A 27,858-nucleotide genomic window follows, 5' to 3' on the forward strand; every position below is an offset into this window, starting at 1 on the left:
AGGGATATTAGAAGTGAGGGCAGATTGGTGATAAGGGCAATTAGAATGCTCACATTTTGGGGTGGGGAGAGGGGAGAAATGGGGAGAAAATTTGGAACCCAAAGTTTTGTGGAAATGAATGTTGAAAAGTTAAACAAATAATATAAAAAAAATAAAAAAAAATGTTCACATGGACTATTTGTGCCATTCCAAACTCATATTGGTCTGATCAGCCAGAATTGGACACATTAAAACTTGACTTTATCATAGTGATGTCATTTTTGTCCTCTTTCGAGAATGAAAGACAGCAACCATAACAAATAGGTATACAGATCAAACATTTCTCAATAATAAATCATAAAGACATTTATTTTGAAATACTTCTTTGGTATACATATAATTTTACCATTTATTAAAGGTGAAAACAAATTTGCATACTAATGTGATGGATATGCTGTTTATTTTTACATAAAGAATTCAGAGGATTCTGGAAACATAGGGGAGTAGGTCAGAAAATTCCAAGCTCTCAAGATTTTCCTCACAAAAGAGATAAAATAGCACCTTAGGGCGAATAAAGTGGGTAAAAATAAATAAGAATAGGGGCACAACCTGGGTTTTCCTGGGACAGTTTGAGAAGATCAAAAGAAAAATCCCAGGAAGAGGTTTGATGAAGAGTAAATGTCTCCAGGGTAGAGTCTGCTTTAACAAGAGTCATACCCTGGGGTTAGCTGGTTTGAGAGGCTACCTCAGCCCAAACCACAGAAACTTACCCCTGGGATAGTGAGGGGAGTTGGGTGTCTGAGGCCGGGAAGATTGAAAGAACCTCCTTTTATAAGGAATGCCAAACTGTAGTGGCAAGGGGTAAGGAGGAACCAGCATACACCCATTGAGTGCAGAAACAGTGGGGCAGAAAACCCCTGTCTGTAAGCACTTACAGGAGGCTGGAGGTTTGGCTTTGGTTCCAAGCTAGAGGGGAAAATGAAGATCTGTGGCTAGAGGCACTATTCCCCCATACCCCAGGACTAGAGATGATTATGAAAATTTAACTGTTACTCCGAAAAATCCACAAACAGAAGAGAAAGAATCCAACCATGGAAAACTACTATGGGAAAAGAGAAGATCAGGGTTCATCTTCAGAGGAGGATGTTGAAGTAAAGAAGCCCCCACTATGTAACATCAAAAAGACTTTAAAAATCAAATGACAGAGATGGAAGGAAAACTAAAAAGAAAAATAAGAATAATCCAAGAAAAACAAGAAGATTATGAAAGCCAATTAGAAAAGAAGATCCAGAATCTTAAGGAAGAAAATGACACCTTGAAAATTAGAAATGGACAAGGTGAAGCCAGTGAAATTATAAACAATCAAGAAATAATAAATTGTGAATAATGAAAAAATAGAAGAAAAAGTGAAACATCTTATAAGAAAAACAACAGATTTGGAGAATAGGTCATGAAGAAGAAGCAATAATAATTGGACTAACTGAAAGTTATAATCGGAAAAAGTATCTTGATATAATAACACAAGAAATAATTAAAGAAAATTGTCCTGAAACATTAGAACAAGGGGGGAAAGTAGAAATAGAAAAAATCCATCCATCACCACTTAAAAGAAATCCTATGAAGAAAACTCATGGGAATATCATAGTCAAATTCTGAAACTCACAGTTCAAGGATAAAATATTAAAAGCAACAAGAATAAAACAATTTAAATATGATGGTGCCACAATTAGAATCACACAAGACCTACCAGTGGAGATAATGAAGGATTGCTGGTCTTGGAACAGTATGTATTGAAGAGCAAAAGAACTGGGGCTCTGGCTGAGAATATCATACCAAGCAAAGTTAAGCACAATTCTGAAATCCTGAATGAAAAAAAATGTACATTTGACCAATTGTCAGAGTGTAAAGACTTTGTTTAAAAAAGCAAAAACAGAAACCCTCAACTTATTAGAAGATTTGACATACAAGAGCCAAGAGAAATATAAGGTACGTACCAAAGACTGATTATAAGGGATTCAGTAAGGGCAGACCATTTACTTTTCATGTATATAAAATGTAAAACGCATGTCTGAGACTCTTATTAATAATTGGGTAGCTCATAAGATTGGGGTAAATCTGAGTATGATATGAATTTTAAAAGTTAAACCATTTAAGAACAGTTAAAGAGTTAATTGTTTTATACAAATGAGGTACAAGAGGAAGAATCTATATAGAGGAATTAGATGGGGAGGAGAGCTGGTAGTTCTAGTTACCTGCTTTCATTGGGAATGGGTTTTTAAGAGAGAACAATACATACATATTTAGAAGAGTATAAAAAGTCTTCTAAATTCAAAAGAAATAAAGTAATAGTGGCATAGGAAGGGGGGAAGAGGAGGAGGGGGGGGAAGAGGACGAAGGAGGGATCTTTAGAGGGGAGGGTGAAGGAATAGGTAAAAGGAGGGTATGGAAGGATGTTTAGATATATGGGAATGGGAGGATAGGGGAGGCATCCTTGGAGGCGGGGTAGGCAAGTAATTATTGGGGCAGCTAGGTGGTGCAGTGAATAAAGCACCAGCCCTGGAGTCAGGAGTTCAAATCTGGTCTCAGATACTTGACACTTAACTAGCTGTGTGACTTTGGGCAAATCATGTAACCCCAATTTCCTTCCCTTTCTCCCTCAAAAAAAAAAAAAGAATTCAATCTTGCCAGAATATTTGATAGTGTAGGATCTAGAGCATCTTCACTTTTTCAGGGTTGATCAGTGTTTTGATTTTATAATCATCAGTGCTGAGAATGCCACTTCACATAAATACATAGTACCACACAGCTGAAATATGTTTAGAAATTGTTGGAAATTCTGCTCTAATCTCATGACAAAAATTCATTTAATGATTTTGTACGTACAGTAAAAACACTGCAATTTTAATATTCAAAACAGTAGTTCAAAACAATATTTAAAACAATAGTTCAAAACAATAGTTTTGAATCTGAGCTGAGGTGTTTCTGACAGTGTTGGCATTACATGGCATACACAGTGCATAGTGCCATGTTGTGTGTTCAGAACCAAGGCTGAAGTAAAGTTGTGTGACGCAGCACAGGCGAAGTGCTGCTAGAAACACCTTGGATTCATTATGCATTTGATTTTGAATTAGTCATTGCGCATTCAGACACCTTTAACTATTGCCAAAATTTTTGTGACCCCCCCCCCCACATTTGGCTGCAGGACCCCATATGAGATTTTGACCCACTAATTTAAGAAGCACTGGTTTAGATTATCACCACCCTTAATTATTCTAGAGTTGGTATGTGTTTCTGTGTTTAGATGGGAAGATGGTACGTAAGAAGACATAAAAATCTGAATACTTAGAAAATGGTACCTTTTCTATGGTACTATACAGATTTTGATTTCTACACTGAATCTTAGGAGAAGGGTTCTGTTCTCTTTCCCATTGTATAGTATTAAAGTGAATAACATCAACTAAGATACCCAGCACTTTTTCTCCTTTAAGACTGACTCAGTTTTTCTATATATTTTTTGAAGGGAGTGTTTGAAAATCTCCAAATTATTTGTACTAGGAATTGAAAGGTATTCTTTTCTGGCTTTATACATAAATGTGTATAAAATTCATTGGGAAGTGATACACACGTATATACCCAAACATGATAAGATGTACATATATCTATGTATGAAATAGGAGTAGATTTCTCTTTATGATTGTTTGTTTTAAGTTTGTACTACTGTAAGTTTAAATTATAAACGGACCATTCAGAGAAAGCGTTCAATGGAAGAAAACTAGTCTGTGATAAAACATTGATTATGCGTATCCCATGTACTGTGTAACTCACAAATATTTGAAAAATGACCATATAGTCTAATGATATTCTAAAAAAATTAAAACATCACTTGCTCTGTCTTCAAGAGCTAGAAATTGCTGCATTTGTGTCCATTTTGAATATATATTCACCAGGAGTAAGGATCTGCAGAAATCAAGGATTTTGAAAAATAGCATGCTAACTTTAGTCCCTTACGTTAACTTTTTAGTTAGAATGTAGTTTGTAGTGATTTTTGAAAAAGTATGTGGGAGAAGAGTGATGAGTTATTTTCCTTAGTAAAGTCAAGCCTAAGTTTTGAAAATCTCTAGTCCTAGTTTTGGATAATAGTACAAATGAAAGAAAATAGTTTTGATTTTGGAACTTTTAGGAGGTTTACAAAATATTTCTCCTTCCTGGAAACATTTGTTGTTTCACTGTAATCTTCAGTATTAGGTTTGGATTTTTGTTTTGTAGCCTCTTTCTCTCTCGTGGCTCTGATGTCACCCTAAAGAACAAGGAAGGAGAAACACCACTCCAGTGTTCCAGCCTCAACTCTCAGGTCTGGGGAGCTCTTCAAATGAATAAGACTCTCCGAGAATCTTCCAATGAAAAACCTGTCCAAGTAGAAAAGACGATGAGTAGGTAAGATTGACTTAGATGTCAAGTGAGGTAGTTTTTCCATCTCAGCTGTTGACAGACTTATTGATAATTGAAATCAGTACTGTGACATTTCATATATGTGACCGAAATGATATGAAATGAATTTGACAAGAACATTTCTTTCACATTGAAACCTTTAAAGATCATAATTAGAATAATTTTTCTCAAAGTGCCACCTTGTTGCTTTATCTTGTTCTTAAGTTTTATTTTGGGGAAACTTCATTTTCAAGTCCAGAAAGTTTAACTCTTTCTTTCTCATTTCCAATGGTAGAGATATTGCTCGAGGCTATGAACGAATTCCTATTCCTTGTGTCAATGCTGTGGACAATGAGCCATGCCCTACTAACTACAAGTATGTTTCACAGAATTGTGTCACGTCCCCTATGAATATTGATAGAAACATTACACATTTGCAGGTGAGTTAAGTGCTTTACAAGTTAAATCTTGTATGTCTAGCCTATTGTTGTACATTATCAGGGTTTGAAGAAGATCAGAACATACTTTGAAACAGATGTCTTTGGGACTCTTTTCTTATCTGTACTTGATTTCAGTTCTTTTCTTCACCTTTGGAAGACTGTGAGTGCTCCTTTTGTATATGTTAGGAATGTAAGAAGATAGTAGCACCATTTAGAAAGAACATAAAAAATAAACTGTACAAAATGTTGTGTATCAGCCTTTGGGATTATTTTAAGAGCTGGAATATGAAGAAAAATATTGGTATAAACATGGTGTGAACACAGAGGAAAGTAGAGATCTATTATTTAATCAGAAAGAGTTGGACATGGCTGGAACAGTTCAACAACAACAACATTTGTCTTTTGGTAAGGTATGAGGTTGCATTTTTTTTTTTAAACAGTGCAATTGTATCTTTTCTTTTTTTCAGTACTGTGTGTGCATAGATGATTGCTCTTCCAGCAACTGCATGTGTGGCCAGCTCAGTATGCGGTGCTGGTATGACAAGGTGAGCGTCGTGTTGCCTTCTGAAACCTGTTTCTCATTTAGTTAATGTTATCACAGGAATCTTTTTCATTTAAATTAATGAAAATAGTGAAGCATGTCTGTGGTGCTTTTAAAAAAATTCTAAGTAATGTCCTGTCACGGTTTTTAAAAAGTGTTTTTTTCTTAGAGAGCTCCCAAATCAACCTGTAACAAAAATTTAGTCTTAAAAGTGATTGAATCACAGTTGAGGTGCTTAGCTAAATGATTTTACTGATACCTCTTTGAATTTCTAGCCTGTAGGATTTAATATATCTTAGCATGATTTCTAACCTTTTATAACTTGGCTTCAAACTGCTTTTCCAGGCTAATTGTGCATCATTCTCCTTCATACTCTTATGTTATGATGAAACTGGCATACTTTGTTTTGTCCTCCCAGAACATTTTATATCCTTTGTCCATGACTTTGCACAGGCTATTTACCTCTTCTATCCAACTGTTAAGGAAAGTCCATTTGACTTAATGTATGTGATAGTTTCACACTCATCTAAATAAACGCTTTGTGCTTTCAGTATACCATACATTTAATCTCAATTTTAAAGTATGCCTGTTGATTTTTAAGACTTCATTGTTTAAATAGCTACATGAATTGTGCTATTATTACTCTAGAAATAGCCAGAAGTGCATCAAAATGTTTGTTTAGAACAGAAGTCACTGATTAAGTATCAGTGTTTTCCATTAATTTATCAGATACTTCAGTTAAAGGTTTGGGGTTCCTCTAATGCTTTTTAGAAAATGAAATTGGTGGTGGGGTGGAGAGAACTGGAACATAACTGATAGTGATTCTCATCAAACTAACCTTTAGTAATTGGTAATGGATTCTCATTATCCATGCACAAATTCTTTATGAGGATGCAGTAATTTGGAATCTTTTCTCTTAAGTGCTTAAATTGTCTGTGTGATTATGGTAAAAAGAGACTAGGTAAAAAATATTAACTGAGTTCTACTATATATAAAGTGCTTTCAGAAGACTCTGAGGATACAGGAACAAGGGGGCAAAGTTGGTTTAAAAAACAAAGAGTGGTTCCTGACTTTAAGGAGGGCAAGGGGGAGAGGCAAAAATATGCACACTATAAGTGATGTTAGAAAAATGGTAAAGTAGGTTTTCAATAAATTAATATGTTATAAATTGAATTATGGGGGCCACAGAGAATAGAGTGAAGTGAGATGTCATAGTAAATGTGAAAATTTATGAAGGAAACCTTTCCAGTGATGGTGTGATTGAAATGACACAGAATGGCATTAGATAAGGCTTAGAGATGAAAATGTCAGCTCTTTTTATGTTTTCATCACTTCTTATCCGAAGTTAATACCTGCCACACACATTTAATGACATTTTTAGGAGACTGAAATTTTCTTTGTGTTTTTATATTTATTTAAATATATGTGTATTGCTTTGTACACCTAAAAGTACCATATGTAAATGTCTGGTATGTTGCCACCAATTCAGGTTAAATTAGTGTAGTAGAAGAACTTGGTGCCAGGAGATGTCTGGGCTTGAATTCTGCTTGATTACTTTTTGACAGTGACCAAGTCAAATCAATATCTCTGAACCTTTTTACTCATTAGCAAAAATAAAGGTTATCTGTTACCAAATCTACTTCACAACATTGTAAAAATCACATGAAATTAATGTTTGTAAAGTGCTTAGTAATGAAGACATTGCAGTGTAGTAGATTGAGCGTTGGGCTTGTCTTCAGGAAAATATGGTTCTCAGTCTTATATCTGACAGGATATACTAGCCATACAACCATTGGTCAAGTCACTTAACTTCTGAGCTTTGATTTTCTTGTTTATAAATGGGGGTAGTAAGGCATGCAGTATCTGTATCACAAGGATGTTATGAAGCCAGAAGAGATAATATCTGTAAAGCCCTTTGCAAACTTTAAGGGCTTTATAAATATCAAGTATTCTAGCTTATGGAAATGTTTGCTTGTAATATATTAACTAGGAGACAGAAAAGGTATCATTTTGGCTTGAAAGAAAGAATAAAGAGAAATGAGACCACAGAGATATAAGGAGATCATTTGTTGCTTATCCTTGAACACTAGGTGCCTGAACAGTTGAGACTTGATGTAGTAGGTAGTCAGTAGCCACACTAGATTCTTACATGCATAATAATAATAATAATGTGCTGAAATTGTTGACCTATGTGGATAGTAAAAAATGAAGAATCTACCTAGAGAATCAGCTCTGGAACATTTTTCCAAAAGAAGTAAGATGAAAAAAAGTACTCAGTTTTTCCTTTTAAGTGAGCATAATGTCAGATACAACTTAAAATGTTCTGTAATAAAACATAGCTAAATGTATTTTTATTAATATATGTTAATTTCTGCTGGGTTTCATATACAGTTTTCAAATTTTCATCAATATTAAAATGTAATAGTATTTTAAAAGTATTTTTAACATAATTTTTCCTGAAATTAGTTTTCCTGACATATATACATCCTGTCGAGTCAGATGATTCAATTTAAAACCTCAGTTTAATTCATGTTAGGTATATGAATTTCTGTTATTTGTAAATAAAATTATTAAGAATATTTACTGGAGTGTTTTGTGACATGGTATTGCATGGCTGTAAGAAAAAGTATATGAGGAAAAAGGACAGAATCCTTAAGTACATTTGGAGGTAACTTTATATATTGGGTATAATTAAAATCAGGACTCCCTGCAGATTTTCCCTTAGGAAAGAATATCTGATTAGTGGCTCTTATTACTGAGGTTCACAGTTGCAAAATCTTTTTTAAATTATGTAATATATAACAAAAAATAATTTTTTTAATGGATAGAGTGCCAGTCTTGAATTTGGCTTGGACTCCAGCACTTGTCAGATATGACACTTGAGTCTACTAATGGGAGTTGTCATATTTGGGATATATCACTGAATTGCTGTGAGTAAAATGCTTGATAAACTGTAAATATTATAAGTTTGAGGTATTTCTTTTACTTTCAACCTGTATTTGTCCTGAGTATAGTGTGATTTATATTTCCTCTCTGTTGCAGAGGTAAGAAAAATAAATAAATTTTATATATTATTGAGCTCCCATTGAATATTCAGTATATTGATGAATGATATTTCATTTAAAAAATAGAAACTAATACAATCGATATATATCGATACTAATACATCCCAAATATACATCTCTTCTTATAGGATGGTCGACTTCTGCCTGAATTCAACATGGCAGAACCTCCTTTGATCTTTGAGTGCAACCATGCTTGTTCTTGTTGGAGGAATTGCCGAAATAGGGTTGTGCAAAATGGGCTCAGGTAAGTTGCATATATTACATACTTAAGAAATGCTTATTGAATTGAATTGAATTGTTGGCTTCTTACTTAGAAGAAGTCTAGACATGTCTGTCTGGATAAGGAATCAGCAAGTAATTAAGAAGAGAGTATTAAATGTAATTAAAAAGGTGTTAAAAATGCATAAGAAGTTTTCTAATAGTTACAGCTGTTCAACATGGAGTGGCTAGCTGCCTTGTATTCTTTGGTGACAAGATTATTATCATTGAAAGTGTTCCAGCAGAATCTGAATGACTGTCCGTTAGGTATATTATAGCAGGAACTCCTGAGTTGGTTGGGAAGTTAGTCTGAGTTTTCTACAAGGTCCCTTCCAACTCTGAGATTTCCTTTGTTCTAAATGGCCCTTAGATGTGATATTTTGAAACTGTAGGATTTGAAATATTTGGACTCTAAAAAAGGTGATAATCAGTTTTTTCATATTGAAACGTGTAAATTGTTGCCTTTTTCCTTGTTATTCTTCTTTCATAAATCGAGGAGTGTTAAATCTCTTCCCTTCTTCCTCTGTATTCAGATGTGCCTAGTTTTGAAAATCATTGTTTATATGTCATCCATCATTTAGCTATTATATATTTCTCTTAAGTTTAGCTAAACTACAGACAAAAAATGCAGATACTTCCCATTTGCTCTGTAATGATGCTAGTGTTCGTGATCATGGACTTGATAGAACTAACAGAACCTTGCTTGTTTGCATTCAAGTTCGGATGAGCTTGTTTAGCATTAATGTGCATGTTCAAGTCCGTACTTAAATGCTATTTTAGCTATCCAGTACCATGCTCTAGTTTTTACATCATGCAAAAGGGTTATTGCCAGACCTGTTAGTAGCTCCTGGTTCCCACTTTATTCGTGTGAAACCAGCTTTTGATTTATTTTCTGTTCTCCCACTCTCATGCAATTTATCCATAAAACTAGCATGTGACTAAGCTCCCCTGGACTCTGATCACTTTACATCCCTTAAGTACCTCTGTGTAGTAAACACAGATAAGATATTCTTAGAGTCCTGTTTCCCAACACTTTGTAATCCAGAGAAGAGTCATTAGAGTTCTCATTGGTTATTGTGTGTTCATAAGTTATGAGGCTATATGTTTTCTGAAGCTTCAAAGAAAGATACAGTTAGATTCAGTATAATTTCAATTTAACTCAGTTTGATTCTTTTCTAATTGTTGACAAATCAGTAATCCTTATGTGTATTGCATATGTAATAATTCTGTTAACCCAACTATTTGATGAAGTAAACACTTTGTTACATAGCCATGCCAGATGACAGAGAACTGACTTTATGTAGCTCTTTGTCAATGTAAATTTGTATTCTTGTTCATTTTTATACTTTATATGTGTATGTGTTTTAATTTTCCCATCTCATAACACCTAATATTGGGCTTTTCACAATAACCTAATAATAAACACACACTTCCTTATTGATAATGGTTGCTTGACAGAATCTCATGTACAGTGAGTAATGTTAGATGGATAGAACATTTATTAAGTACTTGCATTCGTATGGGGAAATCACATAAAAGAGTATTGGAAAACAAGGGGAAAGGATTATGGCTAGAGCCTACAGGAAGTGATATGTTGGCCTGGCTCCCAACAAAATAAGGCAAAAAGCTCACCTATTAGAGCTTTCCTAATGGGAAAGAGATAGTCATAGAGTAGGTTTGTAGTCAAAAAACTATAAGAAGTTATAGTACAGTTCTGCCTCTTAGACTCAAATTTCTTTTAGCACTAGTAATTCCCATGATACCCAGTGTAATACATGATCACCAGATTCATTTTCTACTTTTTCAGACCCAATTTTCTGGGCTCAATAGGTTCACTTGACTCCGTTTTACATTGTCTTTACCCTGCAGATAAAAAAAAAAATAATATTATTATTACCATGCTTGAGAATAACCTGTTAACACTGCAAGGATACCAACAATTTCTTTATTTGACTTAGAGGGTATTAAATGTACTTCCATAATATATGTTTTTGTTTAAGCATATATATAATTCAGCCAAGCAAAAGTATTGTGCCTTATTTAAAGCAAATCATCTGAGAATGGTCTGATTTCCTCCAGATCATACTCTTGAACCTCACAATGATGTTTTTTGTTTGTTTGTTTTAAGTCATTGATCTTAGGACTACAGTAACATAGATTTAGAGCTTTGAGGAACTTTTCAAATTATCATTGAAGAAGCTGAGGCTCAGGGAGGCTAAGCAGCTTGCTGGTTGCCCAGTCAGGGTTTGCAATCATGGCCTTTCAGGGCCATTCCACATGATGATACTCAAGAGAGAACTACTTGTAGTACAAACTATACACTGTATACTGTTTCTTTGTCACTTACTGAGCTTATAATTAGGTCTCTGAGAGGTTACCATGTATATTGGCATAATAATACCACATTTCCTTTTCTCAGGGCTCGATTACAGCTTTATCGGACACAAAATATGGGTTGGGGTGTCCGATCCATGCAAGACATTCCACTTGGGACCTTTGTCTGCGAGTAAGTAAGGTCATTGGGTGACTTGATGTTACATCTTACATTTCATAATTCTTTGTCATGAAATTTGTTGCTTTATGAATTCTAGGTATCAACCCAGAATTTACATGAGTTTAATATGTCTAGAATGTTCCAAGTAATGGCAGAGCTTAAAACACAGAGCTGAAATAGAAACTGGTAGGGATGCCATTGAATGAACTGCTCTTTTCCCCATGGGGATTAAAAAAAACCATTCATTTTCTGATCCTGAGGAGAAGTCAGGGTCTTTAGTGTTAACATGGAAAGGAAAGAAGGGAAGGGTTAGAGGAGTCTGGCATCTTTACTGTCAGCAAAGAAACAGGAAAGCAAAGGTCAGGAGTGTTTACTGATTTTAGTATTCCACAGAAAAGCAATAGAGAGAGAGTCAGCTCCAGTGCCTGTCACCTCTGACCCCCTACCCCCACATCCGAAGGAGAACAGAATTGGAATTGGAAGCACCACTGTCCTTTTGTTCAGTCATCTTCAACTTCTGAATCCCCTTCAGCCTCCATATCTAATTAAATGCCAAATCTTGTTGTTTTGTCCTCCACACCATCTCTGACTTGTGTTCTCTTCCCTCTACTCACAAAGCCACCAGGGTTTTGTTCAGACATTTATTGCTTGTAAACTGGGCTGTTACAATAATATTATTTGTTCCTGTACTTAACATTTCTTCTCCCTCCCATCCATCCATCCTCCACACACGTATTAAAATTATTAAAGCAGAAGTCTGACCTTGTCACTGTGTATTTCACTTAATTCTAGTAGCTACCTCTTAATTCTAGAGCCAAATGAGAATTCTTCTTTTTGAACTTTAAAGCCCTCCATAAACTGGTTCCAACCCTTATTTCCAGCTTTATTATACTTAATTCTCCTCCATGCCCTCTATAGTCTATGGCCCTTTTGTTGTTCTTATGCTTAATCCACCATCTCTTTTCTCTCTCTTTGTACATGCATAGAATTCATTCCCTTCAAAATTTAGTTCAGGTGCTGCCATCTACAGGGATCCTTTTGTGATCTCCCCCAGATATTAGTGTTTCCTTCTCCATTTTTTATATACTTATGTATGTTGGGGTGGCCTATCTATATCTTGCCACTAGACCCAGATGGCTCAGGAGGAGAAAGTGAGGTGGTGACTTTGTAGAGCCCTCCCTCAAATCCAATTCACTTGCACGTCATAGCATCACCCTTCCTGATGACATGGTCCTCTTCAAGGACAAAAGACAAACAACAAGAAGAAACAGCTTGTATATGTATTTTCTTTTCTCAGATCAAATGTAAATTAATGGGCAGGGTCTGTTTCACTCTTGTGTTTGTAGCCTCAGTAACTAGCATAGTATTTGGCAAATAGTAGATGCTTAATAAATAATTGCTGGTTGATTGACCTAGTCTACTGCCCTCATTTTACAACTCCTGGATTTATTGCTGCTTATGGCTTCACTGAGCTCTTTGAGATGTTGAAAGAACAAGAATATCACTTATAAATGACGTTTTCCTTTGAAGGACTTTTGAGGTTGGTAGCCAAGGAAAATAGTACTTAAAAATAAAGAAAAGAAGGCATGAGAATAGTCACTACATATAAGAATGTTGTTATTTGATCATCCAGTAAAATTTTGAAAAGTTAATATCTCTATTGAATTAACTAAATTAAGTATCTCTATTAAAAAGGGAAAAATATCTATTTTACAGTTGAGGAAACTGAAGCATACAGAAGTCAAGTTTGCCCAGGGTCACACAGCTAGGAACTATCTGAGGTCAGATTTGAACTCCAACCTTCCTGACTCCAGCCCCAGTGCTCTCACTCCTCTGCCACCAGCTGCCTCTGTTTCTGGAGTGTAGTCTTTGAGGAGCAAATAAATAGTCCAATGTAGCTACACCAGAGAGTGCATAGAGGAGTATAATAAACAGAATAAGACTGGGAAGATAGGAGGAGAGCAAGATGATGTGAATACTTTTAAATGTCAAACAGCAGAGTTTATATGTGATCCCAGAGACATGAGATAATTACAGTCTTGAGCAAGGAAATAACAAGTAACATTCTAAAACACTTTAGAGAGCAGTTTCTCATCTGCATTGTTAGAAGGTGTTTCCTCAGAAGGAGTACCATGGATATCCATTGAAGTTTAATGAGTTATGGGGGTCACATGGGTAGACCTCTTTAAGAAAATCTTTCTGGCAGCTAGCTAATTGTAGTGGGGAGATAATCTCTCCAATTCGAAAGTTATTGTGATAGTTCAGACAAAGAGGTGTTGAGGGATTGAACTAGAGTGGTGGTAGCTGTGGCAGTGGGAAGTTCAAAATCTTTATTCAGTGGTTGCCAGTATATATAATCAGTTTTTCCATGCTCAAACATTTGTTCTGTTGCACCATCACAAGATAAGTATTATTCTTTAGATAAAATAAAACTATCATATTTGTCTGTCATAGACAGGTTGCTTATCCATTCTTATTTTAAAATATCTAAGTCCAAAATCACATGCAAGGTAGGCTAGATGGGCAATGGATAGAGCCAGCTTCAGTCAGAAAGACCTGGGTTCAAGTTCCACTTAGATCTTGAGCAAGGAAATAACAGTGCCCCAAGTAAAATTCTAAGACAAGTTGGAGAGCAGTCTTTGATCTGAATTATTACAAGGTCTTTCCTCATAATGAGTACCATATATCCAGTGAAATTATAGATCTCATCCAATAAATGAAGCAGCAAAAGGGAAAGTAAAATAATAATTGCTTCTGTTACTCAACCAGGTACTTATTGATCAGGTTGTTGTTACTCTTTTATTTGTAGGTTAGGTATTTTTAAAATTAGGAAACCTGTAAAAATGTTATGTAAATTTGTTATCCATATCATAATTTTTTCATAAATGTATTGATCTGCATCAGAAAAAAATTTGAGAACCTTTCATTGCTTTAGAATGCTCTGTTTCCCCACTAGCATAGTTCCAATAAGCAGTTTTTCAGAAAAATTTTTTGTTATAAAATGAATTTGCTTCATCTTTATTAATATCACTAAGAAAACTGACAATTTCTTCTTTACTTCAAGAAATCTTTGATGTACTTCAGCAAGAGAAAGCCTTCATGTTTTGTAGCAATAAATTCTTTTCACCCTGTACCCATATTGTCACACAGTTTTACAAACAGCCAACTTTTTTAATGGTCAGTTTATTTAATAATCAGCTTTCCTGTTGATTACTATTGCAATAACTTGAAAAATTACTCCTTATTCATATTTTTTTGTTAAAGATAATTTTTTTGTGCGGTAAGTTCAATGTAGCCATATTGCTGCAATTAATGTTTGTAGCTCTGCATTTGTTATGACACAATCAAAATTCTGGCAGTTATTTTATGTAGACCTTTAGGTCACTCCCTTCCTTCCTCAGTGAGTTTGGTATGGTACACAGTTTGTAATTTTTCCATCTTCTCAATGTCCTTATACTAAGAGACTATCTTCTCCTGTCCTTATACTAACAGACTTTAACATATAAATTCTCCCTCAAGCACCCTAACCACTCAGGTCCTCAACTTATTTACTTCCATGACTAACTCTTCAGTTCCATCTCAGCCACACACAAAGATATTCCTACTCTCAATTTTGCCATCATCCACAAATGTACCCACTCCATTTTTAAGAATTCCCAAATCTTCTTATCTGACTGTAATCTGTTTTTCTGCCTCTCCCTCTGCCTTCCCTCATACCCTACTCTTCATCTACACCATGACTTCTAATGCTTCAACCCCTCCCCTCTCTCCAAGGCCACCTCCCTTGCACTAGCAAACCTCTTTTCCACATCTTGACCCTTTGATGAACTGTTTTAGCTTTATACTTTCCTTTCTCAGTTGTTCTCCACCAAGCTTTAGCCTTGAATCATTCCCACCATTCACCGTCTTTACTCCTATACATGTGTTGCTGAATGAAGACGGAGAAAATCATTATTCTGATTGAATCCTTTGCAAGTTTATGTTACACAACCTCAGATGGACCCATACTACTGCTAGGCAATCCTCCTGTACCTCCCTTACCTACTCACTATCCCACTTTCCACTGCAGCTCTTCTTCTCTTACCTCCCATTGCTCCTCCTCCCTCCACTCTCTCAGCTTGGAACTTTGCCTCATATTTCATAGAAAAAATTTGAGGTTATTGATTTATTTGTCACCTAATATTATTAAGCTCCCTTTTTTTTTTCTGTCGCTATCTCCTCCTCACCTTATCTCACATGAAGAGATGGCCTTACTCCTTATCAAGGCCAGCCTCTTTCCCTTCCCCTCCACCCCCCCAGTGATCCCATTTCATATCATCTCCTGTCATTTCCACTCTTGTCACTTGTTTTCAATCTCTGTCTGATTGCTGGCTCCTTCCATACCACCTACAAACTTAGCCATGTCTCCCCCATCTTGAAGAAAACAACAATTCTCATTTGGTCCATCCATTCCCACTATCATCTTATATTTCTTCTCCCCTTTGTGGCTAAACTCCTTGAAAAGGCCATCTACAATTGGTGTCTCCATTTTCTCTCCTCTCTTTAACATCTTAAAATCTGGCTTATGACCTTAAGATTCCATTGAAACTTCAGAGTTAACAGTCATCTCTTGGAAGCCACATAGAATGGCCTTTTCTTAGTCCTCATTCTCCTCAATCTCTCTGTAGCCTTTGACAGTGCTGATCACACTTTATTACTTCATAGTTTTTTCTCTGTAGGTTTTTTCCATACCACTCTTTCCTGGATCTCCTCCTACTCATCAGACCACTCTTTCTTAATTCCTTTGCTGAATCTTCATCCAGATCATGCCCAGTAACTATAGGTGTCTCATAGGGCTTCTGTCCTGGGTCCTCTTCTCTCTCTATTCTACTTAACTTGGTGGTCTCATCAATTTCCCAAAATCTCTGTGCTGATGATTTTCAAATCTACTCATCCTGTCCTAACCTCTTTGTTGCCCTCTAGTCTTACATTTCCAAATCCATTTCAGATATCTTGAACTGGATGGCCATTTTACATCTTAAACTCAACATGTCCAAAATGTACTCATTATTTTGTTCCTCTAAATCCTCCCTTTCTAAACTTCCCATTTACTTTTGAGGGCACCACTGTCTTTCTAGTCCATTGGACTTGCAAACTAGGTATCATCCTTAACTCTTTACTGTCTCTTTTCTAGCTGCACCCCCACCCTACCCCCATCCCTAATATCCAGTCTATTTCCAAGGCCTGTTAATTTCACTTTTCCATCTCTCAGATGTGCCCCCTTTTCTTCTCTGACACTGCCACTATCCTGGTTCTGGCCTTTCTCACCTTACATTTGGATTATTGCAATAGTTTACTGGCTCTGCCTCAAGTCTTTTTTCATTCTAATCTATCCTTTACTCAGCCACTAAAGTGATTTTCCTAAATTGCAAATCCAACCATGACACTTCCCCCATACCTCCACTAAATAAACTCCAGTGACTCCCTATCACCTCCAGGATCAAATACAAAATACTCTGGCATTTATAGTTTTCCTCCTACATTTCCAGTCTTCTTCTACCTTATTCCCTATCACTTACCTTTGTTTCAGTGACACTAGCCTCCTTGTTGTTCCTGGAACAAAATTTTCTCTGACTATCTATCCCGTTTCCCAAGCCTGGAATGTTCTCCCTTCTCAGTTTCTACTTCTTGACTTCTCTGGCTTCAAGACCTAACTAAAATCCCACCTTCTACTGGAAGCCTTTCCTAACCCCTCTTAATTCTAATAATGCCATCTCTGTTAATTATTTCCTTTTTATACTGTATATGGCTTGTTTGTACATAGTTGTTGACTTCATTTCTTCCCCATTTGATTGTGAGTTCCTTGAAGGCAGGAACTATCTTTTGCCTCTTTTTGTATCCCTAGTGCCTGGTACGTAGAAGGTGCTTAATAAATGTTTATTGCCTTACATGCCTACTGAGCTCCATCAGTGTGGATGTGGCCATTGTCATCAGTTGATTTGCAAAATAGCAAATCTTCTGTAACATCAACAAATGTTTCAGCATCTTCTCACCCATATATAATATATGGGTATATATGTATGCCATTCATTTAACATACATGAATATATAATCAAATAAACATTTTTAATTATCCACTTGTAATGCAAACTGGGAAGAACTTTGTTTTTTTACTTGATCAGTCACAAAGGTCTTCAGGCCTGTGGTTATTGTCAGTAGATTGGAACCATTCAAAGTTGTTTTATATTTTTCTCACCAGCTATAATTTCAGTATGTCAGTAACTGTAGGTATCACCAACATTATTCCTATAAAATAGAGTTTTTTGTACTTTTCAATTCTGTATGTAATCTATTATATGCTAAAAAACAATTCTTTTTGTGTTAAGTCATGATTTTTGAGAAAGTTCATTTTTTGCAAAATAAAAGCATTATTTTGTTATGGCAAAATTGCCTTATTTTGTGAACATATTCTGCATGTATACAGATTGTTCCAAAACATTTAGTGCAGTTTTAAGCTTTAGTAGCTCCCCTGAGACTTTTTAAATACCTTGTATTTTCAAGGTGTCATCTAAATTTATTAGATTTTATACTATTTTGAGCTAATGCATTCATATAATTCAAGTGCAGTTTTTCTATCAGTAAACATACTTAAGAATCTAATAATAAAAACCGTGGATTATATTTTCTACATTGAACTTCTTTGTATTTCTTTTACTTAAACCTCTTTTGTCACTCTTGTACTTGTTTCTTCTACTCCATTAAGTTTTCTTTTTGTACCAGTTATGTATGTCAGTCATGAAAATTTATTTGATTTTCTTAGAAATTACATAATACAAAATTTAAGAAAAATAAGTTTTATTTTAGAAAATTTCAAGTGATCATAGGCATTATTAAATATTCCAGTGTGTTAAAGATTATAGATTTCTTTAGAAATCAGTTATTATATTGTTCTTACTAAATATGAATGCCATGGTGATATTTAACTGATTTTATGGTATATTCCACATAATGATTGTTTAGCTTTTTTTACTTTATTCATTCATTTTATTTCAAATAATAATTTGAATAATTAAATAATAATAGTTAATATTTAATAATATTAATAATTAATTAATATTAAAAATGATAATAAGATAATATTTAAGATAATAATTTCCTGCCCTCAAGAAACTCACAATCAAATGGGGAAGAAATGAAGTCAACAAATATGTACAAACAAGCCATATACAGTATAAAGTATTTAGTATGAAAAGGAAATAATTAACAGAGAGAAGGCTTTATTAGAATTAAGAGGGGTTGGGAAAGGCTTCCAGTAGAAGGTGGGATTTTAGTTAGGACTTGAAGCCAGGACTTGAAGTCAAAAAGTAAGAAGGGAGAACATTCCAGGCATGGGAGACAGGACATAATACCTGGCATCAAGAATCGTGTTCTAGGAACACCATAGGGGCTAGTGTCAATTCAGCAAAGAATAAGTGGTGGGGAATAAGGTGTAAGAAGATTGGAAATGGAGGAGGAGGACCTTGAATGCCAGAGTATGTACTGTGATGGCACAACTCATCTGAGCGCCTGCTGACTGGTGCTTGGTCTCATATTTCTCTCTTGTCAAATATTACACAAACCAACTCAAATTTGACCTAGTTTGGACATAAAGTGTTAAATAATCAAAATGTTGAACAAACTTGGCATGTTCACTTTTTAAATTTTGATTTGAACTTTGTTTTCATGGAAAATGGAGGATCATTTTGTGAGGGAGTTGTACTTAAAAATATCCAGACTCTGACTGTTGTTTCATGCTGTTTCTGAAAGGGTCTTCCAGTCAGGTTGGTTTTTTTTTTTTAAAAGGTGGAGGCAAGTGTGGTTCTAAGAATAGCATATCATGTGCTGCCCCAGTTTTCATAATCTAACCCATAAGTTGCCTTAATATTTGTCATTAAATGTGCATAGCTCTCTGATTGCCATGTTTTACTTCCATTCTGTAGATATGTTGGAGAGCTGATTTCTGATTCAGAAGCTGATGTCCGAGAAGAGGATTCCTATCTCTTCGATCTGGACAACAAGGTAGTGTAATTCAGAGCACTTCAGGAATTATTGTCCGGGTGAAGGTCAGTTCAGAATATATGCATTGTTAGTGTCCCCAAGATGAAACTTTTCCCCTCATCTGGTAGATTTTTCTTTCATCCAGGATAGCCTTTAGGTATTTTTGCTTTAGTCTAATAGATACAAAAGGAGGAATATTATTTCCTCATGTCTTCTCTGCGGCTCAGAATGATTGTTACATAACATTGATTTTAATTTTATTGTTCTTTTCATTTACATTGCAGTAGTCATTTTACATGTTTCTGGTGCAACTTCACTCTGTTCATACGGGTTTGACCATATTTCCCTGAATTTTTCATTTTTGTTTCTTGTTACACAATAATATTCCATTACATTTATAAACCACAGTGGGTTAAACCATTTCCTAGTCATTTGATGTACATTTTGCTTCCAGTTCTTTGACACCATAAAAAGTATTCAATTTCTGACTGATAAAAAATGATGGGCATATTGCCCTTTCGGTTTTGATTTTTTTTTTCTGCATTGCTTTATTTCTTTAATATGTCTTTGCATGTTCATATTTGTCATTTCTTAAAGCATAAAAACATTTCATTTTATTCATGTACTATGATTTATTTAACTTTTCTCTAATAAATGTCTACCAGTGGGGTTTTGTGGTTTTGTTTTTTACTAATACAAATTGTGCAACTATGACTGTTTTAGCACAGATGCAGCATTGACTGGAGTCAGAGAACCTGAGTTCATATCCTACCCCAGATACCTACTATTTTTATGATCTTAAGCAAGTAATTAATTCTACTTGAGTCTCATCATCAGCAAAATGAGGGGTTTGGATTAGATGACTTCTGAGGTCTACGTATGTGGACCTATGATCTTTTTTATCTTGTTTCTAATCTCCTTAGAATATAAACCTAAGAGTAGGATTGCAGGGCCAAAGAATATTTTTTTTGACCTACTTGGTGGTTTTCTGTCTTTGGTTCTCATTCTTATATTTTAATATCTTTTTATTGAAACAATATATCAGTAAAAGGTGCAGTGGAGAAAATGATTGGCTGGAGCTTTTGTATCCACCAAAGGCTACGTTTAAGTAAAAGGAAGCTAAAGTTTTGAGAGAGTTGTTGAACAGATTAAATTCATTTGATTGTTAAGTTATGAACAGGGAACATGAAGCCTTATTCCATAATAGAAGAAAATGTTTTAAAATATGCTTTATTTCTATACTATGGACAGTTAAAAGAAAAGGGAGTAGGGTGAAGAGAAAAAGTATTTAATGAGTAGAAGATAGGAAGAGAAATTGATCTATTGGGGGAAAGAAAGATGCTTAGTAGCTTTTGAAGTGTTTTTAAATTAAACTTGCTGTATTGCTGTTCACTTCAGCCATAAGTTTTATATTAGATATGTTTTCCAAACTTTATATCTAGACGTTATCCTTTGAAATGTGAATCAGCTGATTAACCACTGCCCTTTTAGTTTAGCTAAACCACTGTGCTTTTAGTTTAGCTCTCTGATTTTACAGATTGGTATTATCACTCTTTTTCCTTAAATTTTTAGCAAGTCTGACTATGCTAGGCACTGGGTTGCAGTAGCTATGACCACAATAATAAGTATATTATTTTCATATACCAGATGAATAAGGCACATGGATTGAGATCTTAGCACTGAATTCACCATTAGTTTGATTTTACTCACAGTCTTAGCAGAGAAACACAAAAAAGTAGAATGTCTTTTTCCCCCCTATGGTGAAACGAGGGAGTTGATGTATAAAGCTGTGGAATTATTCTATAATGTTAACAATTTGTGACTACAAAGGGCTCATGGTGAAGTAGTGATTGGGCCAATTGGCAGACTCTTTCAGACCCTTCATTCAACCTAAGTTCTAGCAGTAAGTCCTTAGGACAAATGAGAATTATTGAGCATATCCTGAGATGAAACTTATACAATGGCTGATTATTATTCTTAATTATCATATTTTATCTTTTCAATGATGATCAGATAGAAATGGTCCTGGAATAAGTCACTCTTCTGCTTAGTATTTTATATTTGATCATCTGCAGATTATAACATAAGTAGACAAAATAACCCCTTATAACTGAATAAAAGTATAAGATGCCTTCTGTAGGTTTACCAAAAAGCATCATCATCTGGATAACTCCTGTAGCAGACAGGATGATGGGAAAGGAAAAGTACTTTATACTATTTCCACATGGTTTTGATTTCTTCTTTTGAGTTTCTATATTTAGCATCATTATTAGCAGCAGTGATATTATTTATAATGTTTTAAGTTTTGGAAAGCCCTTACGTACATTGTCTCATTTGGTCATCACAGCAAGCCATGTAAGATAGGTACCATAATTGCTATTATCCTTATTTTACAGTTGAGGAAACTGAGGCTCACAAGTTAAAGCACTTCATCATAGAATCATAGATTTAGACCTGCGTAGGACCTTAGAGGCTATTGAACCCAGCCTCCTCATTTTACAGTTGAGCAAATTGAGACCCACAGAGGTTAAATGACTTACCCCATGGTCATGCAGCTAGTAAATGTTACAGGCAGAATTCAAAACCACACCTTTCCTTTGTCCAAGTACAGTGTTATTTCCATATACTAGGTTCTTCACCTTTGTAGCATTCCTTAGGAGCAACCTGTCTTTCAACTTCTTGGCTGAGGGCAGCAGTCACATGAGTCAGGGTGCCTTTGTGACTTAGCTGCTCTGGTTAGGAAGAAGGATAAGGCCTGAGAAGCTTGGAATGTTGTATAGTATCTAAATCTACAGACATCTCTTTAAGCTACACAAAACTTTTCCTACTCACTTAAGAAGTAAATGAATTGATAACTGAAATGTATTCATCATGTTAGGCCTTTGTTGGAAGTGATTTTTAACCACTGGCTCGTTGCAAGAGCCCAGACTTCCAGCTCAGTTTCAAATACACCTCCTCCATCTTACTTATTTCATGTTTTTTACAAGAAAATCTGGCCTCACCGTCTTCTGGGGACACTTGAGAATCCTAGGGGCAACAACATTGGTATAGAAACGTGCAGAAAGGTCAAAGAAGATGAAGACTGAGAATGAGCGATCAAATATAAAAAATCATTGGTGACCTTTATGAGAACAGTTTATTGGTGTGATCAAAAGCTAGATTTCAAGTACTTGAGGAATAAACAGTAAGGAAGAAGAGGCAGCAACTGTAGGCCATTCTTTTAGGAATTTAGCATGAAGTAGGAGGGATATCTACTAATGGCTTGATGGAATATCAAAGTTAAGTGAAGTTTTTTAGGAATATGTTTCTAGGCAGCCAAGAAGGAGACATTACAGGGAAAGATTGAAGATGAGAAAGAGAATAATTGGTGGGCCAGCTCCCAAAGGAGACAAGAAAAGATGATTGGGGTCAAGGGCATAATTAAAGTGGTTAAACTTAGGAAGGAAGGAAAGAAGCAAACATTTGTCCATATTATAAATATTATCTGTCTCATTTGATCTTCACAGTAACCCTGGGTAGATAGGTGCTATTATTATCCCCATTTTACAGTTGAGGAAACAGAACCATACAGAGTTTAAGTGGTTTGTCCACGGTCAGATGCATGGTAAGTGTCTGAAGCCAGATTCAGACTCTAGTCTTCCTGATTCCAAGCTCAGGACTCTACTGTACCACCTATCTGCCTCTAGTATAAAAGCCTCCTCATCTTCTGAGTACAGAGCAAAGAAGGAGAGGATGAGTGAAGATGCAGAAAATTTTTAAAGAGTGAAGTGGAAGAAATGGGAGCTCATATCTAATGGCCTCCACTTTTTCAGTAAAGCAAGAGGTGAGGTAATCAGCTAAGAGAATAGTTTATGGATGGCAGCTAGTATAGAAGTTTAAATATAATACTGTGTGAAATATAAGAGGCAGAATTGCATTATAGATTACCAGCCTTAAAGCCAAGCATACCCTGGTTCAAGTCCCACTGCTAACACATATAGTATGTGTGACCCTAGGTGAGTCATTTAAACTCTCAGTCTTCCAGGCAGTCCTCTTTGATAATACTGTAAGGTGGTGTGAATGTATTTGCATTGGTACAAGGATTTTCCTCATCAGAGAGTTATCTTTAACAGTGCCATCACAGATTCAGTCCCTGCTCATGTTTCAGTTCTACCATGGAAAACAGGATAAAGAGAATAGAAATTAATAAAAGAGATTGCTTATAGCAAAGAGGTCTCAATTGAGGGTAGATAACATGAATTTGTAGTTGACCCATTAGACATAGGTCATGGATGCCGCTCTCTCTTGGTCCTCTCCTCTCTGTGTACTCTTTCTCCACGATCTCATCACCTGCCATGGTTTTCATTATCATATTTGTAAAGATGGCTCTCATCTGTACATCAAGTCCCAGTTTCTGCTGAGCTTCAGTCCTGTGCCACTAGTTCCAAGTCAGGTATTCTATCTAAATGGATCAAAATAGGGAGGAAGAATTAGGAGAAGAAAGTTAGATAAAGGGATAAATTTGTAGAAAAAATAAAGTTCAGATTTAGTGTGTGGTATATCTCTTTCTACCAGAAGTATGAAAAGAAGTGCTGGAGCCTTTAGGGATATATGCTTTGCAATTGGGATGAGAACCAACTTTTTTCTCCTGTATCCACTCTGCCTTTTCATCTTTATTCCCTCTAAGGTTTTGACAGCCTTAGGAAAAACTGACAAGAGGAAGTTGGATGGTTATGCAATGCTAAAAGTAGCATTGAACAAAGGAATGGTTATTCCCATGATAAGTTAGAGGTTGGCCCTCTGACAGTTTCGTGGTATACACAAGCACACTAAAGGTAAAGGAAAAAAAATAAAAACCATTCTTGGTTTTTACATTACTTATTGTTACCATCATACTCCTCTGCCACTCCTTCCCAGAGAGCCATTAATGAAGATTTTTTACAAGGAAGAAAACAGTTATGTAAAGCTATGCAATATATCACAAAACAACCTGACTATATATGGTGTTCCACACCCATGTCCCTTGTCTCAGCAAAGAATCTGCAAGAAGAGTGTCTGATTATGTGTTTTTTTTGGAGGGATTAATAAGCTTTATCATTATAATGTCACAGCATTTCATTTTAGTTGCATTGTTACCATTCTTAACATTTGTATCATATCATTTTGTTGTTGTTCTGGTTGTGTTTATTTCATTTTGTGTCAATTCGTAGGTCTTTCCATGTTTCTAATTATTCATCGTTTTTGTAATTTCTTATAGTACAATAATATTTCATTAGATCAGTTGCTACAATTTATTTGACTATTCTCCAATTGAACATCTTTTTAAAAGCCTGTGGAATTTTGGGGCATAGTTGATGGGGCATTCTAGCATTGCCTTTGTAATGTTGCTGAAACTTTTGTGTTTGTACTATGTGTGTTCCTCCTTCATTGCTGAAGAAGACCTTGCCACCAGAGAAATAATGACATGACTTGCACTTGACTTTGTTTTGAGTGAGGGAGGGCTGTGCAGGTCACCAGCCTCACTTCTCCTCCAGAGCCATCTGAATCCAGTGACCAGATATTCATCAGGATGACTGGAGATGACCCAGGATGAGGCAGTTGGGGTTAAGTGACTTGCCCAAGGTCACACAGCTAGAGAGTGTCAAGTGTCTTAGGTGAGATTTGAACTCATGTCCTCCTGACTCCTGCACTGATGCTCTATCCAGTGCACCACCTAGCTGCCCTAGACCCAAGAAAGTGAAAACAAGAAGAATACTATCTACTCCATCCTGTGACAATCCCAAAGACTGGCCACAGCATCTACCTGATACCCAGGATGAACTGTAGATGTGCTTAATGATACATTCTCTGGCCACAGTGAAAAGCCCTGGGCTTCCCTCTTTTTAGGAGGGGACAATGACTGGAGGCCTTATAGGTTTGTACTAGAGCCACTGGGACTGCAGGGTACCCATGTAACCTGGAATGTGCTTTTTAGCAGCCATACATTGCTAATACTACAAGGTACTTAGCTCTCCTAACTCACTGATGTTGTGAAATTGAATGTGTGCAATACAAAATGTATGCAGCGTGGTGTGTCATTTACTCACAAGATAGCTAAGTCAGAATATCTTTGTGTAAAACTAAGGGCACAGAAGCATAGTGGGTAACATTAAATATACTAAAGATAATGTTACTCTTCTAACATCAAGCAGTAATGTTCTACTTATCTGCAAGTCTTGGATTTGACTGCCTTCTCCATCCTGAAAGATGTCTGAAAACAATTAGGAAAGCCAGACATGTCAGAATTTCAGTTCACCAAAGTTTATTCACCTGTATTTATAGTAAGGGAAGCCCCATCGTCAAGCAAGTCAGCAAGCAGTTATTAAACACCTAGCATGTGTCAGGTGACAGTCATCTAGGTGGCACTGAGCACCGAGCCTGGAGCCTAGGTTCAAATCGAGCTTCAGACACTTACTAGTTATCTGACCCTGGACAAGTCACTTAACCCTGTCTGCCTCCGTTTCCTCATCTGTGAAATTATCTGGGGAAGGAAATGACAAACCATTCCAGTACCTTTGCCAAGAAAACCCCAATTGGGGTCACAAAGAATAGGACACAACTGAAAATGACTAAACAAAAGTGTGTTAGGTGTTGTGTTAAGCCCTGAGGATACAAAAAAAAAAAAGGAAAACCCCCCCAAACCACCACCAACTACAAAAAATAGTCCCTGCTCTTAAGAAACTCATAGGCTATTGGGGAGACAACATGAAAACTAAGTACAGATGAGATAAAGATAATCTTAGAAGGAAATTTTCTTGTAGAAAGTGGGCTTTTAGCTGGGACCTGAAATCAGGAAAAGAAGGAGTCATATGAAGACAGAGAATATTCTAGGTATCAGGAGAGCCAGTGAAAACAAATAGAGCAGGGAAATGGAATATCATGTTTGCAAAATAGCAGGAAGACTAGTGTAACTATCACAGAGTATGTATAGGAGAAAAGTAATAAGAAGACTAGAAAGGTAGGAAGAGGACAGGTTATAGAGGACTTGAAAAGCCAGACAGAGGATTTTATATTTCATGTGGAGGTAATAGAGAGCCATTGAAGTTTATTGACCGGGTAGGGGTTGGGGCTGTCAGACATGATCAGACCTGCACTGTGTTGTTTTTGTTGAGTTGTTTTCATTCTTGTCTGACTCTTCATGACCTCATTTGACAAAGATACAAGAGATTTTGCCATTTCCTTCACCAGCTTATTTTACAGATGAGAAACTGAGACAAATAGAAGTAAGTGATTTGCCCAGAATCAGACAACCAGTAAATGTCTGAAGCCAGATTTCAACTCAGGAAGATTAATCTTCCTGATTCCAAGCCCAGTGCTCTATTCACTGCGCCACCTAATTGTATCGATCTGTACTGTGAAGGTCTGTATTGATCTGTGAAGATCACATTTGACAGTTAATAGGGACTAGAGTGGGGAGAGACTTAAGGCAGGAAGACCAATTAGCAGGTGTTTGCTTTAATCAAGGTCTAAGGTGATGATACCTGTACCAGAGTGATTGCAATGTCAGAGAAGAGAAGGAGCATATATGAAAGATGTTGGGAAGGTAGAAATGACAGGATTTGCTGACTTAGATTCTTTATAAAGAGTGAAAAAGATTAAGGAGTTGAAGATGGGTCATTGGGAGGATCATATTGGTACCCTCAATAGTAATAAGGAACTTGATCTAGGTCTTGTTTAATATTATTTTATACAGAAATAAGACAAACTGCATTATCTAGATTCTAGGCCTATAAAAAATTAAGTAACTGCATTGAAAAATAATATCAATCTAACAGTAATGGGACAAAGAAACCATTTCAGAAGAACTATATTAAATATTTAGCAGATAGCCACATTTACCTTAGTTTGTCTAAAGGACCTGTTGCATTTTATCATAGACGGAGATGTTCATAATGCCATAAATCAGCCCTCAGGAAAGCATAAGTATTATGTCTAATATCTTCTGTTTGAGGAGATAAGGAGTTATGTGATTTATTTTGCAAAGTCTTTCATTGAAAATTGCTAAGCAGCAATAATAATGACCATGACAACAATAATGGATGTTTTGTCATTTAAAAGAGTAGTTTCTGTTGTGTGGAAAAAGAATCACCATGGAACTTTATTTCCTCAACTCTAACAATGCTCAGTCTAGGCACTGTTAACTCTATTACCCATTTTCCTCTTTTGTTAAATACTTAAAAAGTGTTTGTGTAGTAGTTAGTATTCACCTTTTACTCTGAAGCAGAGAATGGGCATTGTTTTCTCTGTCCATAAATCGTGGCTGCGGTTTGGAAGCCCATTGTGATGACATGCTCCCTAGTGTATTAGTGCCTATGACCATCAACAGTAGTTTGGTCTCTATGACCCAAATAGATACTGTGGATTTTTACAGTTATTATCACAAAGCAGAAGAGCATGGAAAGGGAGTCTTGTTTCCATTTCTTTTGTTACAACGAAAATATTCTCCCCAAATTTACCAGTGATCTCTTAATTGCTAAATCTAATGGTTTTTTTTGTCAGACTACAAACTTCTTAATTTTTCTGCTGCATTTGGCTCTTAACAGCTCCTTCAAAGTCTTTTTCATTGGTTTATCATCAAGATCATTCTGGGTCTTCTCCAAGGCTCTATCATAGGCCCCT

The 27,858-nt window shown here is 35.9% G+C and overlaps 1 protein-coding gene across 23 annotated transcripts in view; it reads left to right on the top strand.

Moving 5' to 3' along the window:
- Positions 1 to 27,858, top strand: part of EHMT1 (euchromatic histone lysine methyltransferase 1) — a 300,206-nt gene that overhangs the window by 238,261 nt on the left and 34,087 nt on the right. For all 23 annotated transcript variants that reach the window (XM_072633192.1, XM_072633195.1, XM_072633191.1 and 20 more), the window contains 6 exons: positions 4,246 to 4,413; positions 4,703 to 4,847; positions 5,315 to 5,392; positions 8,582 to 8,697; positions 11,131 to 11,217; positions 19,164 to 19,242. In XM_072633192.1, coding sequence (XP_072489293.1) covers positions 4,246 to 4,413; positions 4,703 to 4,847; positions 5,315 to 5,392; positions 8,582 to 8,697; positions 11,131 to 11,217; positions 19,164 to 19,242 — 673 coding nt within the window. The remainder of the gene's footprint in view (positions 1 to 4,245; positions 4,414 to 4,702; positions 4,848 to 5,314; positions 5,393 to 8,581; positions 8,698 to 11,130; positions 11,218 to 19,163; positions 19,243 to 27,858) is intronic.

This window comes from Notamacropus eugenii, chromosome 1, assembly GCF_028372415.1.
Source record: "Notamacropus eugenii isolate mMacEug1 chromosome 1, mMacEug1.pri_v2, whole genome shotgun sequence".
NCBI classification, from domain to species: Eukaryota; Metazoa; Chordata; class Mammalia; order Diprotodontia; family Macropodidae; genus Notamacropus; species Notamacropus eugenii.